The sequence below is a fragment of the Leptonychotes weddellii genome, chromosome 16 (genome assembly GCF_054177405.1).
Source record: "Leptonychotes weddellii isolate Sample4059 chromosome 16, ASM5417740v2, whole genome shotgun sequence".
Taxonomy (NCBI): domain Eukaryota; kingdom Metazoa; phylum Chordata; class Mammalia; order Carnivora; family Phocidae; genus Leptonychotes; species Leptonychotes weddellii.
Window position 1 is genome coordinate 40,601,591 of NC_138384.1, and position 18,345 is coordinate 40,619,935.

Sequence of the window (18,345 nt, forward strand, 5' to 3'; positions counted from 1 at the left end):
GGCGCCTGGGTGGCTCAGTTGGTTAAGCGACTGCCTTCGGCTCAGGTCATGATCCTGGAGTCCCGGGATCGAGTCCCGCATCGGGCTCCCTGCTCGGCAGGGAGTCTGCTTCTCCCTCTCCCACTCCCCGTTTGTGTTCCCTCTCTCGCTGTGTCTTTCTCTGTCAAATAAATAAATAAAATCTTTAAAAAAAAAAGAAGAAGATGGAGGAGATGAGGTTTCCTAGCCTTGAGTGGCAAGTCCTGCATGAGATCTGGGAAGCCAGGGACGGCGATGGGATGGAGAACAAGAGACTTGGCATTGGAGCACTAGTACAGTGTTACAGGTAAAAGTTCCTCCCAGTTCTGGAGGCTGACAGACCAGGGTTCAGATCTTGGCTCTGTCACTTTGGGGAAGTGATTCCACCTTCTGAATCTAGTCCCTCATCTATAAGATGGAGATGTTAAAAGAGGGTTGAGGTGAGGTTCTTAGCATAGCGTCTGGCATATAGTAAATTCTCAATAAATGCTATCTGTTATTACTGTTGTGTAGTATCACTGTTCTGTTTTGGCCAGTACTATGGGCATAGCAGGAATTGAGGACTCTGCATAAATGGATGAATCCCTGGGCACCCGAACAGGGGTTCTCTAGGAAGTTCAGAGCAGAGAGTCCCAGGCCAAGAAAATGTGTAGTTATATGGCCAGGAGTTGGGAGTTGTGTGTGATTCATTTTCTTAGAGCTACAGATTTAAGCAGAATTGGAAAAATTTTTTTTAACATTTTATTTATTTATTTGACAGCGAGAGAGGGAACACAAGCAGGGGAAGTGGGAGAGGGAGAAGCAGGCTTCCCACGGAGCAGGGAGCCCGACACGGGGCTCGATCCTAGGACCCTGGGATCATGACCTGAGCCGAAGGCAGACGCTTAACGACTGAGCCACCCAGGCGCCCTGCAGAATTGGAAATTTATGTGAATTCCTGGACCGTAGATTTCCATACAGGTCATTAAGAGAAAGAGAGGCGTGAGGGGGTGTTTCTCATGTTTTTATGCAAGGCTCCCTATGCAGAGGAGACCAGTGGTCCTTGGAAACTTAAGCCTTTAGGAAGTTGGGTTGAGACACCATCAGATGCAGAGGGATCCAGATCAGGGCTCAACTTGCAATCCAGATGCCTGGTACTCTGAGGCTCTCCTTATATAATATATGCCCATTCCCAGCCTTTCCAGGACCAGGAGTGGGCATGTGGCTTTAGAATCTCTGTGGGTATTTGAAAAGAAGGAGCAACAGTAAGATATAATAACCGTGATGTTAGATAGGGCAGCTAATATTTGCTGAGGACTTACTTTGTGCCCTACTTTGTGCTGTGGTCTCACTTAATTCATAGGAGCTATGCCAGGTAGGAATGATTCTGACCCCTACTTGACAGATAAAGTAAAGCTCAGTGAAGTTACCGCATTTGCCCAGAGTAACATGGTCAGTAAGTGGGAGAGGAGGGACATAAGCCACATCTCTACCTGTTCTTTTTCATCACTCACTCCTCTAGGGTCCTAGCTCTGTCAGGTTAGAGCCAGCTCCTTTACCCCTTCCCAGGACCTCACCGATAGCCCAGTAGCTCATCCCTCAGAACGCCTGTGTTAGGTGTTTGCAAATCATCACCCTGGCTACAGGTCTGAGCTCAGTTGCCCAAGAGGGAGGACACAGTTGGCCCTAGTCCTTGATCATTATCTTTTTTCTCAAGTATTGGTATTCTTTGTCCCTTTCCTTTGTGCTGTCAGCATTTTCTCCCATCCTCTACTCCATTGAGCTAGTTACAGAAGTGGTAACAAGGTTTTCAAGGAGGACAGTCAGACCTGTAATAGTTCCTTCCTAAGGCCTCCTTTATGTGGCCAGGCTGTGGTCTTATTCCTGGGGAGTGCCCTTCTGAGGGGAGGGGAAACCTGGCTCATCTCCACAGACAGACTTAGGCCATCACACTCTGGGGTGGGAAGAGAACGTCACCAGATCACTATATCATAGAGCAGCTGGGGAGGCTTCCCGGAAGAGGGCAGGTTTAAGCAATCCAGAATTTGGGTGCCTGGGTGGCTCAGTCGGTTAAGTGTCTGCCTCTGGCTCAGGTCATGATCCCAGACCAGAGTCCTGGGATCGAGCCCCGAGTCAGGCTCCCTGCTCAGCGGGGAGTCTGCTTCTCTCTCTTTCTTCCCCTCCCCCTGCTCCTTCTCTCTCGCTCACTCTCTCAAATAAATAAATAAATCTTTAAAATAAAAGTAAGGGGCGCCTGAGTGGCTCAGTCGTTAAGCGTCTGTCTTTGGCTCAGGTCATGATCCCAGGGTCCTGGGATTGAGCCCCACATCAGGCTCCCCGCTCCGCGGGAAGCCTGCTTCTCCCTTTCCCACTCCCTCTGCCTATGTTCTCTCTCTCGCTGTGTCTCTCTATGTCAAATAAATAAATAAAATCTTCAAAATAAATAAATAAATAAAAATAAAGCTATGCTAAAAAAAAAAAAAACAGCAAGCATTTAGTAAATATATTCTTTCTATATGCCTGGCCACTTTCCATTCTTTATTAGCTCATTGGATCTCAGGACAACACTGTGAATTGGGTACTGTAATTATCTCCAAAAGTTTTCAGGTGAGGAAATCATTGCTCAGTGAGGTTCAAGGTGACTTGCCCAGGGTCTAGCTAGTGAATTGGAGAGTCCAGACTGTCTGATTCCAGAGCGCAAACTGGTAACCATCATATTCCACTGTCATCTCCTTTCAGGAAGGAGGCTCTTTTGATAGGGGAAACGGGGTGTGGGTAGAGGCTGTGAAGATAATGAACAGGGATACAGCAAGAAGGGCAGGCCTGGGGACAGCAGGAGGAGCTCAGATTCCAGAGTAGCAAGCAGATTTGGCTGATGGGGAGCCACAGCAGGTGTTGGAAAGTAGGAGGGATGGAACCAGGAAAAATTACTCTGGCAGTAGGGTGAGTGCATTGGGTCTCACCGATACGAAGGACAAGCTTAGGGGTCATGAAAGGAGAAGGGAGAGGACATTGGAGCTGAGGGAGCAGACTATAGGTAGCACTCCTGGGTCTCCCTGGCTCCCCTGACATTTCCTTTTGTCCCCTCTGCAGCCATCGTCAGCCAATGGCAGCAGGAGTCCAAAGAGAAGGTGGTATCCCTCCTGCTGTCCCACCTGCCCCTGCTTCAGCCAGGCAACACGGAGGCCAAGTCGGAGTACATGAGGCTGCTGCAGAAAGTGCTGGCCTACTCGATCGAGAGCAATGCCTTCATCGAGGAGAGCCGCCAGCTGCTCTCTTATGCCCTCATCCACCCAGCCACCACACTGGAGGACCGCAACGCACTGGCCCTCTGGCTGAGCCACCTGGAAGAGCGGCTGGCTAGCGGCTTCCGCACCCGGCCTGAGCCCACGTACCACTCACGCCAAGGCTCAGATGAGTGGGGGAGCCCTGCAGAGCTGGGCCCTGGGGAGGCAGGGCCAGGCTGGCAGGACAAGCCACCCCGGGAAAATGGACACGTGCCCTTCCACCCATCCAGCTCAGTGCCGCCAGCCATCAACAGTATTGGGAGCAACGCAAATGCAGGTGAGGGAATGGGGGTTCCAGGAGGCCATGCCTACTTGAAAAAGGTCAAACTGGTCTCTTGACTCGCTGTTCGGCCTTGGGCAAGTCACATAATCTCTCTGGACCTCAGCTTTATGAGGCCGTGCAGAGCTTGTGAACTGGCGTTCTGGGAGACATATCTGACCTGCAGACATGTCTTGTTGAGCCCAAAGTGAATCTTTGGTTTTGTCTTGTTATGTGTTAAAATAAATGTGGTGACGTAAGAAATTGGGAATTTTCCCCTAAAAATCCAGATTTCAGTTTCTCTTAAAAGTTAAAAAAAAATCTGACAACTCAAGTCCTATAATCCTGTAGCAACGGTAAGATGGAGCTGAATATTGTGTCGTTCCCTCCGCCCGCAAAATCCTGCACATGTGCCCCAGTTGGCCGGTGCCCCTGCCACCTTCCTTTGGGCATGTCTGATACCTGCAGGACCTCTGAAAGCATTGAGTCACTGGCCATAATCTAAGGTCCCTTCCAGCTTAGACATTGTGGATTTGTGCATATGGCTTCAGCCAACAGCATTGTTTCTGAGAAATCTGTGTTTGTAAGCCTGTTTATGTAAGATGTAATTCACACTATAAGGTATTAATAATAGTAGGTAACATTGTTGAGCGTTGACTGTGCTGTAAGCGCTTTTCTGACATGATCTCATTTAATCCTTGTCACAACTTTATCATCCGCCCCATTCTAGAGATGACATTGAGACTCAGAGGTGAAGTCATGTATTCAAGGTTATACACAGAACAAGTAGTAGAATGGTCCAAAGTTCAGACCCAGGCAGTCTGACACCAGAGTCTGCCCCTGGCAACTACGCTGTTCTCCAACTAAGCGGTCTGGAAAGGGCTTTGTTGGTCAGCACCCCAGAGGCTGGGGTGAGCAAGAGGAGCTGGTATTCTAGTGAGTTTTTGAAATATTAGTTGAAATGAACAGGATAGGTGAAAGTGGCATTTCCAAGGCTTGGTGAGGTAATATTACCTGACTCCAAGTGTGAGAGGTTTCCAAGATTTAACCTCAGCATGGCTGGTCCCCTTTGGCTGGCTGGTAGTGGTTAAAGCAAGCCAAGAATGAGTGGCAGTGAAATGTCATCCATCCAGCGGGTGGGGCGAACCTGGGTCTCCTGTTGGCACCTGGTACACATCCTTGATGCCCTGAGCCTCTTTCTTCCCCCAGTTTCATACGGATGTCCTGGCCACCTGCCTCCCTCTCAGGTGCTGGTAAGAATCAAGGAAAATAGAGGGATAGGAGAGCATTTCTGGCATCTCTAGCAACCCAGAGTGTGTTAGACCTTGTTTTATAGTCTCAGAGCATCACAGTTTCTGGGTCCAAATTGGGAAAATATATTAATAAGGATAAATCTAGCTAAGATTATTGAGCATTCAGTCTTTTTCAAAAGCTGTTCTGAGAACTTTACACATATAAATTCTTCGGCTGAGTCACAGAAAAGTCACCTGCCCCAGGTAGTATAGCCAGAATTTAAATCCAGGCAGTCTGGCTCCACAGCTCATACTTTTAACTACTGTGCTACATTGCCTCCACCTAAAAGTGACCCTGCCATAGATGCTCAGACCTCATCAAGGGGAGGGTTTACCCATGCAGGGTGCCCATACATTTCTTCCTCCCTCCAATGGGGACAGCAGCTATTAAAGGACTAACTGAGCTGGAACAATGTCAGAAGGGTTGAACTAGAAGAGAGAAAGGAACTGGGCATTCTAGGTAGAGGACACAGCATGAAATGAAGTCACAGGGGTGGCAAATTGGAGTATGCAGACAGGTCTGGCTGGGATGGAGAGATGCAAGGATTTAAATGAGTAATAGCAGTAGCAGACATTCATGTTTACTGTGTGCCTACCCCTGTGCCAAGGACATTACTTGGAAATGGAGGCAGAGGGGGCAGACAGAGTGACTTGCCCAGGATCATAAAGTTAATAGGTGGCAGAGCCAGAATTTTAGTGCAGGTCTGTCTTGACTCCCAAATCTCAGTATATTAGGGCCACGTTCTGGGGGGCCTTGAAGGTTAGGGTGAAGCTTTTCAACTTCAAGCAGTTGCAGGAAACAGGAAACCATTAAAATATTTTTGAGTGGGGAGCAAGGATTGGCCTGTAAGGGCAGGCAGGGTGGGTTTGGGGTGCTGCCAAGGACAGACCAGGGTTTCTTGGAGAGCGTGAGGCCCTGGATCTCCGGCATTCCTGTTTTTATAGCTCTCATGCTGTGGCCGGCCTCCACCCCAGTGCCTGGCCAAGCAGGGCTCCTCAGGAACTGCACGATCACTCCAATCAGGATAATTTCCTGCCCTCTCAGCCTTGCCTGCCTCCTTCTTGGCTGAGAAGGGAAGAGGAGGAGGCCATAGGCACCAAGACAGGCAAAAGAAAAAAAAAAAAAGTCTATACTGATTCCCATGGGGCCCAAACGGTGCCGTTTTCTGGGAATCCAGACACTTGGAAGAAGCCGTGAGAAGAGGACCCCAGAGGTCACAGGCAGACGTGGAGGCTGGCCTGAGGGAATGGATCACTGCACTGCCCTGTCCTTCAGGTGACTTCCTGGCTAGGAGCATAGATTTTGTCACAGATGGAGGAAGGTGGTTTAGGGTCTGTACCAGGCTGATTGTCCTTTCTGGGTTGAGTTTCGGTGGAGCACTGGCAGGAATCTCAGCCTTTCCATCAGAAACAAGGCTAGGGTTCTTCCGTTGCTGCCTCCCAACTCCCTCTGGCACCTGGGGCAAAGTGCTTCTGTTCCCTGAGCCTTGGTGTTCTCACCTTCCCAGGTGAGGCTTTTTGGCTTTGTGGCCTTGTCTTTTTATTTGACTTTGGGTACTTTTGAATTCCCTGTGTCAAGCTCAGAGGCGCCCTTAGCACCCTTAGGATGGACCATGGGTGCCCTCCTTTGGGCTTTTATGAAACCAAAAGCGGGGTTGCTATTCCTGCAACTGCTTGAAATTGAAAAGCTTCACCCTATCCTTCAAGACTCCCCCAGAATGTGGCCCCAATATACGTGAGCCCAGAGTCCAGTACAGGAGGCGGGCGGGTGATGAAAGTAGTTAATGCTAGGTTTGAGGCAGTAACACAGGGCCCCAGGGAGTGCAGAGGAAGGAGTCACAGAAGAGCTAACACTTGACTGAAGAGTGAAGGCTGAGGTGGCTGGGAGGGCAGGGTGGAAGAGCAGGTGAGTTAGGCAGAGGAGTAGTTACATGGAAAGGTCTGGAAGCTCGTGGAACCTGCCTTGTCCTGAGGATGGTTAAAATCAAGTTGGAACCCTTTTCCTACCTCAGGAATGGGATGAATGGAGAGTATGAAACATCTTGTGGAAAAAGCCCTGGATTCACCCTGAGTCACTGGGCCTCATGGGTGGCTGATTTTAGCTCAGTACAGGAAAAATCTTTGGGAGGTGGTGAGGCCCAATGACAGGGATGTTGAAGAAGCAGTTTATGTATTTCATTAATTCATTTACTTTACAAATACTAATGAAGCAGCTCCTCTGGGCCAGACCCCACTATAATTACTGAGGATACAGTGATCTTTAAGACAGGACAAGTCCCTGCTGTCACAGATCTTGTATTGTAGCAGGCATGTACCGTTCATAAGCATGTACACAAATAACTAGGTAAAATCACTCCAGGTATGGTAGGTGTTATAAGGAAGATAAGTAAGAGTCATATATATGATAGAGTAACCAAGATTGGTTGGGGCCAGCTACTTGGAAGAGATGATGCTTGCTGGAGATGAGACTTTAGGGAGCCAGCTGCTAAGATCAGGAAGACAAGAAGAAAGAACAAATGCAAAAGTCCTGAGGCTGGACAGCTTGAGTGTTCCAGGAATAAATGAGGGTTGGTGGGGAAGCAAAAGCTAAAAAGGCTTGAACTGAAGGGTGAGTTGGGGGAGGTGAGAGGTTAGAGATGAGCAGGGCCCAGGTCCCAGGTCCCACAGGGCTTTGTAGGTGTGTGCAGAAGTTTGAGTTTTATCCTCAGCGTGAAGGGAAGTCATAGGTGGGATTTAAAGCAGGGGCTAACTTGGTCAGGTTTGCATTTTTAGAAGGATCAACATGACTTCTGTGAGGTAAATGGACTGTAGGAGGCAAGAATGAAGGCAAGAAACCAGTAAGGAGGCTGTAGCAGTAATTCCAGCAAGGGACACCAGTTACAGACCAGGGTGCTGGAAGAGAAAGTGAGGAGACCCAGAGATGTGGTTGAGAGCTTGCTGATGGGTTGGGTGTGGGGAGGAATGAGGGAACGAGCAATATCTTGTAGGTGGTTCCCCTCAGACCCCAGGGTCCCTTCCTGTTGTTGGATTCTGGGGCCGAGCTGCCGTCCGTGGCACCAACCAGGGGGCATAATCTCCTGTGGTCAGATCTCCAAACCTGACCTCTTGCCTCTCCCCTTCTGGCCAGGTCTCCCCTGCCAAATTCACCCCAGCCCGCTGAAGCGCTCCATGTCGCTCATCCCCACGAGCCCCCAGGCCCCTGGTGAGTGGCCGAGTCCGGAGGAGCTCGGGGCCCGGGCTGCTTTCACCACGCCCGACCACGCACCCCTCTCGCCCCAGAGCAGCGTGGCCTCCTCTGGCAGTGAGCAGACGGAGGAGCAGGGCTCCAGCCGGAACACTTTCCAGGAGGACGGCAGTGGCATGAAAGGTACGACAAGGGAGGGCAGCACTAGGACTCTCTGAAGAGAGGCTTCTGCATAGCCTAGAGGACAGAAGGGAGCCGTGGTAGCTTCTACCTTCCTGTCCCATCACCCTGTACCCTACCCTAGGCAGGGACAGGTCTGAGGGGAAGAGTGAGTCTCTGCCCTTAGGGCTCAAGACCGAGCAGAGAGATCCCTCTAGGCCCTGGTCTGATAGGGGAAAAACCCCTGCTCTCAGACACCCCAGCCTAACAAGGAAGCCAGGACACAGCGGTAGCTGATGGAACAGAAGTTCCAGGAAGACTTTAGGGATACCAGTGAAGTCATCCTAGTACATGGCCAGTCAAGCAGCTCAGAAGGGTCAGATGTCCTGATATCAGGGAAGGCCACCTAGAAGGGTGTGACTGGGCAGGAGAAAAAGTGGCTTATGGGGGCACCTGGGTGGCTCAGTCAGTGAAGCATCTGCCTTCGGCTCAGGTCATGATCCCAGGGTCTTGGGATGGAGCCCCATGTTGGGCTCCCTGCTCAGTGGGGAAGCTGTTTCTCCTTCTCTCTCTGCCTGTGCTCCCCCTGCTTGTGCTCTCTCTCTCTCAAGTAAATAAATAAAATCTTAAAAAAAAAAAATGGCGGGCGCCTGGGTGGCTCAGTCGTTAAGCGTCTGCCTTCGGCTCAGGTCATGATCCCAGGGTCCTGGGATCGAGTCCCAGATCGGGCTCCCTGCTCTGCGGGAAGCCTGCTTCTCCCTCTCCCACTCCCCCTGCTTGTGTTCCTGCTCTCGCTGTGTCTCTCTCTGTCAAAAAAATAAATAAAATCTTTAAAAAAAAAAAAAATGGCTTATGGACCCTTGACTTTCCCCTACTTCTCCCAGTTTTCTGCAGTTTCTCATGTTATCTCTGGTTATGTTGTATCCCCGTACTCCCTCTCCCCCCTTCAGGGCGGGGTTCCATAGGGCTCAGGAGAAGGTGGTCTGATGCTGGGGCCTCAGGGTCCCACCAAGGATGGACCATTAAAAACTGCAGAAAACTGCTCCCTCCCCACAACCCTTCCCCTGCCCTGGTCACAAGGGCCAGATTCCCGACCTCTTTCTCTCCTTTTCCACAGATGTGCCCTCATGGCTGAAAAGCCTCCGCTTGCACAAGTACGCGGCCCTCTTCTCACAGATGAGCTACGAGGAGATGATGACGCTGACTGAGCAGCATCTGGAGTCTCAGGTGACGCCAAGGGGACCATCAGGGAGGTGTCATGGGCAGCACCATTTTGACGTCACCCTTGTGGCCCCAGCCTCTGATGTCTCTTCAGGCCTTGTTGGGGCACCCCAAGTACCTCAGCCTCACATTTCCAGCTTCCTATCCCTTTCTGCCCCTACCACAGAATGTCACCAAAGGTGCCCGCCACAAGATAGCCCTGAGCATCCAGAAGCTGCGTGAGAGGCAGAGCGTCCTCAAGTCCCTGGAGAAGGTGAGGACCTGGTACTCCCATCTCCAAGGCCAGCTGACTGCCCAGTGGCTCTGGGTGGCCTCCCCTGCGGGCTTCCCCAGCCCTCAGGTCTGACCTCCAGAGGCCCCAGCCCTAGGGAGGCCAAGAGCAAGTCAGATCACAGGGTTCGCCTGCCCGTGGCTGAGAGGCTCCCCTCCCTTTCTGTCCTGGTCTGTGCCTCCAGACTTTGTCTCTGTTGACTCAATCCCCGCTGTCCCCTTTCACTTTTTCATTTCTGACTGGTGTTTCCCATGGAGCCAAATGTCTCCCTGTGTGCATGATCTCTCTTTCTATTGGTGGTTTCTCATTCACTCACTCTTTTCATATCTGCCTTGATTTGCATTCCTTTTCCCCTTTCCTTGCCACTTGCTTTCTGGTTCCATCCTTGGTGGGACCCTGAGGCCCCAGCATCAGACCACCTTCTCCTGAGCCCCATGGAATTCCACTTTGAAGGGGGGAAGGCGGGAGTACGTGTCTACAAATGTGTACATACATGTGTGTATATGTGAGCTTGTCTTGTCCTTTCCTGCCTTCTCTAAGTGCTAGGACTCAAGCTTCCACCAGCCCTCTCCAAGCTCTGTCTGATCCCACTTGTGCAGTCATTCTATGTAGCTGTGGGGGTCAGCATGTGACCCAAGATGTGTCCTCCCTACTCAGGATGTGCTGGAAGGTGGGAATCTGCGCAACGCTCTGCAGGAGCTGCAGCAGATAATCATCACCCCCATCAAGGCCTACAGCGTCCTCCAGGCCACCGTGGCTGCTGCCGCCGCCACCACCCCTACTGCCAAGGATGGGAGCCGGGGGGAGCCACCACTGCCAGGTGCTGAGCCTCCCCTGGCTCACCCCGGCACAGACAAGGGCACTGAGGCCAAGGACCCTCCAGCTGCAGAGAGCTACCCCCCTCCACCAGCTCCAGCTCCCACTGATGGCAGTGAACCAGCCCCGGCTCCCGTCGCCGACGGAGACATCCCCAGCCAGTTTACACGGGTGATGGGCAAAGGTGAGACCAGGCAAGGCCCAGCAAGAAGTTCTGGGACAGGGAGCCAAGTGAACCCAGTCATCAGGGATCAAATCCAAGTTAAATGATGGGAGCAGAGCTTTTTAAAGTACCCTGGGGACTAGATCACTTCAGAGAGTGGCTGAGACTGAGAGTAGCAAGGCCCTGCCCTCAGGTATGTCCTGGTTGATGGTGGGAGACAACCCTTACTTACCCGCACAGTGTCTCTAGCCTGAGCAGAAGGGGGAACAGTGTGTCAGTGGAAATTGTGTACAGTATGAGGCAAATCCATTGGTTCTTTCACGGGGGACTAAAGTCCACAGGATGGGGATGGTGAAACTCATAGTGGGCTTGGCCTTTCCTAAGGCATAATGGCATAGCCGACTTTACACTTGGGTCCATATCCTTTTAGCTGTGTGACCTGGGGCAAGTGATTCCACCTCTCTGAGCCACTATGGTGGGCTTTATATATCCTCATGATAGCCAGGTACTGTGCTTCGCACACAGCCAGAACGCATCCAGCCTGAGTGTCCTCTTCCAACTTTTGTGCTGGCCAGCAGGGGCCGAGGGAGCTAGAGCATGGCACAGGACATGCTGGGGCTAACTTCTTCCCTCTCCCTTGTCCCTCAGTGTGCACCCAGCTGCTGGTGTCCCGACCAGACGAGGAGAACATCACCAGTTACCTCCAGCTCATTGAAAAGTGCCTGACTCATGAGGTGAGGCCTTCTCTAGGGTCCCAAGAAGGGAAAGGCTGCCCCCATCGCTCTCAGCATCCACATTCCTCACGTGGCCCTCAGGGCCCTGCCCAGCTGGCACCCATTCAGCATCTCCAGCCCTCATCCCACCAGTGTTGGCTCCAGTGGCTGCTGTGAGCACTCCTTCTCAGAACCTTACTACATATTCCTTCTCTGGGGAGCCTTACTACATATTCCTTAATAATATAACATTCTTGGGCCATAGATTCATCAGTTACTGGGGATAGGATGCACTGCCGATGGGGCCTGTAATACTGGAACATAAGAAATATATATTTGATCGTCCCTCCCTCCTGCTGGTCCCTCGGCAACTCAGTTCGAACGAGTACACCTCAGGGATGCCTTCACTGGCCCCTCATAGCAGATCAGGCTTCTCACGCCTCCTGGGCTTCTCCCTCACGGTGCTCATCACAGTTCAGATGGCCCGCGTATCTTCTCCCCAGCTGAACCGTGAGCTCTGTGTGTACAGGTTTATCTCTGCACCCCAGCATTGCCTAGCACAGAGCAGGCAGGCACAGGTGGATGAATGGAAGGCAGATCTGAAAGCACACCCTCCCTGCTTCATGCTCCCAATTCTAGGCGTTCACGGAGACGCAGAAGAAACGGCTGCTGTCCTGGAAGCAGCAAGTGCTGAAACTCCTCCGGACCTTCCCGCGCAAAGCCGCACTAGAGATGCAGAACTACCGACAGCAGAAAGGGTGAGCGGGCAGCCGGGCCGTGGGGACCTTCCCTCCCGAGGCCCTTGGTGCTGGACAAGTGGTGCTCAGTGGGCTGATCGCGTTCTGGGCTGGGAATTGGTTGTGCTTGTTCAATCACTGGGTGACCTTCCACAAGTCACCCTGTGAAGACTTTCCCAGAAGAAAATCAGGGTGTTCTTACCACTAGAACAGGGTACTGAGCTGGCAGAAGCAACACCTGTCCCGTGTTCTCCTCCCCTGTGTGCAGGGGGCTGTGAAGTCCCTTTTCTCCCCAAATACTAAATACCGCATTTGAGAATTCAAGTTAGAACTGCTGTAAGTGGATGTGAGGAAACCTTTGTCCGCTCCCATCTCCATCCTGGGGGTACCTTGGGACAGGAGTACAGAGTGTGTGATACAAGGACTTGGGCAGGGAGTCCTTGTTCAGAGCAGGTCTGTGTTCTGTCCTTCCCGTGGGGATTATGACGGGAGAGGTGAGGAAGGGGCGGACAGAGGGGCCCCAACCACCTCAACTGACACCGTGCCTTCTACTCTCTCACAGCTGGGCGTTCGGCTCCAACTCACTTCCCATAGCTGGCTCTGTGGGGATGGGGGTGGCCCGGCGGACCCAGCGGCAGTTCCCCATGCCTCCCCGGGCCCTCCCACCCGGCAGGATGGGCCTTCTGAGCCCTTCAGGCATTGGGGGCATCTCCCCCCGACATGCCCTCACTAGCCCCAGCCTTGGGGGCCAGGGCCGACAGGTGAGCCAGCGGGAAGCGGAGGGCCTGGCACTTCTGGGATTGGGGTGGTGGTGCCTGGGCTGTGCGTGTCCATGTGTTTGCACCTGGGCCTGGCTCAGAGGGGAGAAGCTCCTTTGCCAGCTCCACCGAGCCTGGGCTTGGGCCTCGGGCTTTGGCCTCTTCCCGCTCAGCTCACCACTTTTCTCTTGCCCTGTGCCCTGTGCAGAACCTGTGGTTTGCCAACCCCGGAGGCAGCAACAGCATGCCCAGCCAGAGCCGCAGCTCTGTGCAGCGCACCCACTCCCTCCCGGTCCATTCTTCGCCCCAGGCCATTCTCATGTTCCCTCCAGGTAAGCTGCCCCCACCCTTGGGGCTCCGCCTCGGCAATACTCTTAGGTGGCCCTCCTCTCAGTCCCATTCCCACTATCCCCTCCTTCTACCTCCCACCACTCTGCACCCATCTTCAACACATCCTGAGTTTTCTTTTACCCCCCACTCCCCCACTTCTGTTTTCTTTCTCTGATTCTGCTGCTTTCTCTGTCTTCTCTCTTCCCTTCTCCCAGCCCTACCTCTCCACACCTCTCCCTCCCTGTGTTCACAGTCTTAGTGTCCCTGTTGGTCTTCGTCACCATTTCCTTAGAGGATCATTAAATACTCAGTTTGGAAGGGGTGGAGGGGATGAGACAGTCAAAGCATCGAGGTTTCTATGGAGGGGAGTCCTGCCTGTCAGTCCCCTGGGATTCTTTCAGGCAGGAACCAGAGACTTCAGTTCTTAGATCGGGTTCCACACTAAAGGGTCTATGAGGTGAGACGGCTGTTTTCCTTCAGCTCACAGACCAGTCTAGAGATGAGAGATCAGAATGAGGGTGAAGTGGGCAAAAGGGAGGTTAGAGAAACGCTAGCCCTGCCTTGCTCGTTCAGTGGGGGTGTCCCCTGCCCTGGGCCCAGCCTGCTGCTGGCCACTGAGGCTGCAGAGGCAGAGAAGGCTGGTCTGGAAAGGGCTGCCTCTGGAGAGATCTTCAATTTGTGGGTGATGGGGCGCCTGGCTGGCTCATCAGTAGAGCATGCAACTCTTGGTCTCAGGGTTATGAGTTCAACCCCCATGTTGGAGGTAGAGTTTTACTTAAAAAAATTTTTTTAATTAGATTTGCAGGTGACCCTAAGCTCTTCATGACATAAACTGCCAAATCAGTGGGTTTCTTAACTTACGAGATTATGTGAACTGCCATCTGTCAGAGGCAGAGGACCCTGTCCATTGTGTCCATCCTAGCGTAGGGCTTGGCACATGGTAGGCATCTGTACCTGATGTAAATGACTGGATGGATGAACTGCGTGAGCAAAAAATTGAACAGTTCTTTCTACTGGCGTGCTGTGTGCTGAACTGTGTCCGATGGCTTTCCATGCTGTCAAATCAGATCCTCCCAGCTGCATACATGAGGGCGCTGGTGTTATTCCCATCATATCAGTCATGAATCTGAGACTCAAGTGACTCGCCCCAGGTCAAAAAAAATATTTGCTAAGAAGAGAGAATTAGGTGTCCCGACATGGCCTGAGCTCAGAGTTCATTAGGGATGTGATGACAGGTGAGTCTGGAGGTGGGAGCAGGGTCTTCTGAACTCAGGTAGAAAGCTCAGCCTTTCTCCCCATAGCAGTGAGGGGCCAAGGAAGGGGTTTTAAGCAGTGTGGGGTGGGGTCAGGTCTGCTCAGGGAGGTGGGCTGTTTCCCAGACACCAGAACAAGAGGCCCTTGAGAGATGGTTTGAGGACAAGCCCCATGGCTGCTGTCCTAATTTGCCCCATCTGCCAGGCCTGCCCGGGGGAGCAAGTCCAAGTGGGGACGGGAAGGGTTCTAATTAAGCTTCTGCACCAAGTACAGAGCAGGTCATCAGTCAAGGAGTTCGGGGCTGCCCAGTGCCTGGGGCTGGTGCCCAGACCGCACCTAAGGCAACATGCAGCGTGTGGCCTCCAGGAAGCTCCCTCAGCTTCCCATCACTTCCTCGGCCTGCTGGTCAGGCTTTCTTTTCCTTGCTAAGCCTCTGCCCTTGCCATTATTGCCTCTGCCCTGCTCTGTGAGACACCCAGGCTCGTCTGTATTCTCCAGCCCTGCCCCGTCATCCTTCCGTGGGAGCGTGTGCCATGTCTTACATGTGGTTTCTCTGTCTCTTGCCTCTCTCCCTCCCTCCTTTTCCTCGTAGCCCTCTCAGCCCCTCCCCCACACCAGCCCATCCAGTCCTTTGTCTCCCGGGTTCTGCTTTCCGCACTCAGTTCAGCCCTCGCTTCTGTTCTCTCTCCCCCTCAGACTGCCCGGTCCCTGGGCCTGACCTGGAGATCAATCCCACTCTGGAGTCTCTGTGTCTGAGCATGACAGAACACGCCTTGGGTGGTGAGCATTTCCTCTTTCCCTGACCCAGCTCCCACCTACCCAGCAGCGTCTCCGCCTCTGAACTGAGCAACTCAGAGCATCCTGAGGGGTCCCTAGGGGAGGCCAGCCTCCAGGGAGGGCCTGACTGGGATGACAGGCTACCCGAGCGCCTTTTCTTGGGCCTCCCGCCAGTTCCTGATCTTCCTCCCTTCCTCCCTTTCTTACCACAGATGGGACAGACAAAACCTCCACCATCTGACGGGACCCACAGCCCAGCGCACCCATAGGCTCCCTGGGCGGCGGGCGGGGGCCAACCCCCAACGGGCTTCTCCGCGACAGCAAGAGGGTGGGCTGGCTCAGCTATACATTCTAGTATTTTTCTACTCTCTCACCCTTTTAACTTTTGTTTAACATTGGCACACGCCTTGCTCACTCCCATGCCCGTCGAGGGATCTCTGCTGAGGCTCAGGGAGGTAGGGGGCAGCCAGGATAAAGAGGGCAGGGACTGGCCAGCCTGACTGCCCCTCCTTCCCTCCCTCATCCCCCACCTGGCCCCGTCCCACCCCTGCCTCCTCCAGACTGCCGGCCACCTGCCCCTCCTAAGGGAGCAGCTTACCCCTATCTTGTGGGACCTGCTCAGAACCATCTGACATTTGGGGAGAGAGAAGCAGGGTTGATAACCTGCTCTCCTGGATGTTATTTGAGAGGAGCTAAAGAGAAGGTGGTAGATGAGGAGAGGAGCCTGCCTCTCTCTCTTTCCTTGCCACCTTCTTCTCCTTCCCCATTCCCACCATTCCCCGAGGACAGGAGCCACCCTCCTTTCACTCACCTCCTTTTGCCCTGTTTATCAGAGGTTCTCTACAATTAATTTCTTAGGCCTATTTAAGATGCATATTTATATAGTTCCTAACGGTTTTTCTCTCTGATCATTCCCTCTCATTTTTAGAATCCCCAGGCCTCTCTCTGAGCCAAGAAAGTGGCAGGGGGAGCCTGAATTTTACGAGGGGAGAGGGCAGAGCCCCCTCCTCCCAGACCCCCTCGCCCTTCCCCACTTCCCCCCAGTCCTGGCTCCCCAGAGGCAGAGGTTGAAGGCAGGGAGCCAGGGCAGCCAGTGAGGTCAGGAAGTCTGTTGCCTTAACATCCCCTTCCCACAACCAACATACACCCTTGTCCACTCCCAGGTCTGGTTGCTGAAAGACTTGGGGTAAGGAATAAGGGAAAGGGGATTGTTTGGTTTTTGGTTTCTTTCCCCACCCCTCTTTTCTTTCATCCTTCCCCACCCCCCATTCTGTCATGACCTCACTTAAGTGGAACACTATATCATAACCCAGAGATTTGTCCCAGCCGTGGAGTCATACAGACCCTCTGGTCTCTGTTCCTGCTGAGGGGTTGTGCTGGGGCCCAGGTGGAGGGAGGGGACTTGGGGGTTCAGGCTGTGGGGAAGCCAGGGTCCCCTATCCCAACCCCCTCTTCCCACTCAACCCACCCACCCCCCACTGGGACATTCTCAAGCTTTTCACACCGAAAAGGAAAAAAAAAATGTTATTTTTAGATACATTTTATGAATAACTTTTGTTATGAATATGGCTGGTAACCATTGTGTATGTTATTAAAGATACAAAATGTTGGGAAAAAACAAAAAACCAAAAAAAAAAAATTTTAAAACCACCGCCCTCCCTGCACTCTCAGCCCATTCCCCAGACCTTCTTGCCTCTGCCCTCCTGGTCTGGACCTCCCTCAGCTCTGAGCCCAGGGAGGGGGAGGAAGCCAGAGGGTGGGGTGGCCCTGGGGATCTGCTAAGGTCCCCACCTCCTCTCCCAGTGCCGGGCTGGGTGGGGTGTCAGGTTTATTTATGTACCTCTTGCACACTCATCAACCTATGCAAGTCCCCCACCCCGGCCCCTCCATGTTTCTGTGCCTTTGCTCATTCCCCTCAAGCTCCCAGGGCTTCTCCAGTCCCCCTCCCAGTAGCCCCGGGAAGTGGGATGGACAGGGGCCACCTCGTTTGGAATCAGCAGGGTGTCCCTCTTACAGGACCCTCACCACCTCCCAGCCAGTCCTGTCTTCTTCACTACCCTTCAGGGTGAGCTGGCTCTGCCTGGCATTGGGAGGTGGTGAGGGACACCCCCCCCACACACACACACAATGGGAGGCAAGAGCTGCCCCCCTCCCCCCACCTGACAGCAGAGTGTGCAGGACGCAGGCGGCCCCACTCTGATGGGCAGGACCCTGACCCTCTTCTGCCCCAGCCCCTCCCCAGCCCCCTCTCCCCCACCATGATTTCACCCTCCCTCCTATCCCCAGCCCCACTGGCAGAATCAGCTTTGAGTAACTGTACAGTTTTTCTCGCTGTTGGAGAAGACTTACTTGTTGGAGTTTCACTTGTTTAATGGTCTGGGCTTATTTTGGAAAAAAAAAAAAAAAAAAACAAGAAACAAAAACAAAAAAGGATTCTGACCTTTGTTATGCTACACTTCATGGAAAACCTAGCGGCCTTAAGCTGAGGCCACTGAGCTCCTGGGTTGGGGGGAAAGGAGAGGTATAAAGCGAATGAGACCATAGGGCTGGGACGAGACGTAAAGGGAAAAAAGTCGGCTTTATTAACAGCAAGGCTTGGAGGAGACGAAGGAAACAAAGGGAAGGGCTCGCAAACAGACCACTCGAAAAGTGCCTTCCTGCGCGTAATAATCGCATTATAATCATGTCTGCACCAACCCTGAAGGACCTGGGACTCAGTCACTGTCACTGTCGGCTTCACTGGAATCGGAAGCTGCAGCTTCACTGCCATCCTCCTGGGCGGAGTGCTCACTGCCACTGGGGAAGGGACTAGCACTGCGGCTCCGGCTCCGCTGGCCACCCCCATCACTGCCACTGTCCGAATCATTGTCACTGCCACGGGCCTGGCCTCTGTCCTCATCATCAGAATCCACATCGTCTTCCGAATCTGCATCACTGCCAAAGATCTCCTCTTTGTCCCGAGCGGCCCGGGCCTCGTCCTCGCTGCTCTCATCCTCGCCGCTACCACTCTTGTCACTCGCCTCATCCCTGTCACCCTCTTCACGTTCACTCTCGCTGCCCGAGCGCTCATCCTCGCTGCCTTCCTTCTCACTGCTGCTGCCTTTCTCTCGCTCCTCATCTGTAAGGG

The 18,345-nt window shown here is 53.0% G+C and overlaps 2 protein-coding genes across 2 annotated transcripts in view; one reads left to right on the forward strand and one right to left on the reverse strand.

Annotated features, from left to right (window-relative positions):
* SAMD4B (sterile alpha motif domain containing 4B) overlaps positions 1-16,755 on the forward strand; it is a 38,309-nt gene extending 21,554 nt beyond the window's left edge. Inside the window, exons 3-13 of the mRNA XM_081806871.1 lie at positions 3,091-3,561; positions 7,963-8,202; positions 9,296-9,405; positions 9,566-9,652; positions 10,328-10,670; positions 11,298-11,383; positions 12,002-12,120; positions 12,662-12,860; positions 13,066-13,189; positions 15,138-15,221; positions 15,431-16,755. Of these exons, the coding sequence (XP_081662997.1) occupies positions 3,091-3,561; positions 7,963-8,202; positions 9,296-9,405; positions 9,566-9,652; positions 10,328-10,670; positions 11,298-11,383; positions 12,002-12,120; positions 12,662-12,860; positions 13,066-13,189; positions 15,138-15,221; positions 15,431-15,459 (1,892 nt within the window). The 3' untranslated portion in view covers positions 15,460-16,755. The remainder of the gene's footprint in view (positions 1-3,090; positions 3,562-7,962; positions 8,203-9,295; positions 9,406-9,565; positions 9,653-10,327; positions 10,671-11,297; positions 11,384-12,001; positions 12,121-12,661; positions 12,861-13,065; positions 13,190-15,137; positions 15,222-15,430) is intronic.
* A 1,010-nt stretch (positions 16,756-17,765) lies between these two features.
* The window catches only part of PAF1 (PAF1 component of Paf1/RNA polymerase II complex), a 5,467-nt gene continuing 4,887 nt past the window's right edge, over positions 17,766-18,345 (reverse strand). Inside the window, exon 14 of the mRNA XM_081806873.1 lies at positions 17,766-18,336. Coding sequence (XP_081662999.1) covers positions 17,933-18,336 — 404 coding nt within the window. The 3' untranslated portion in view covers positions 17,766-17,932. The remainder of the gene's footprint in view (positions 18,337-18,345) is intronic.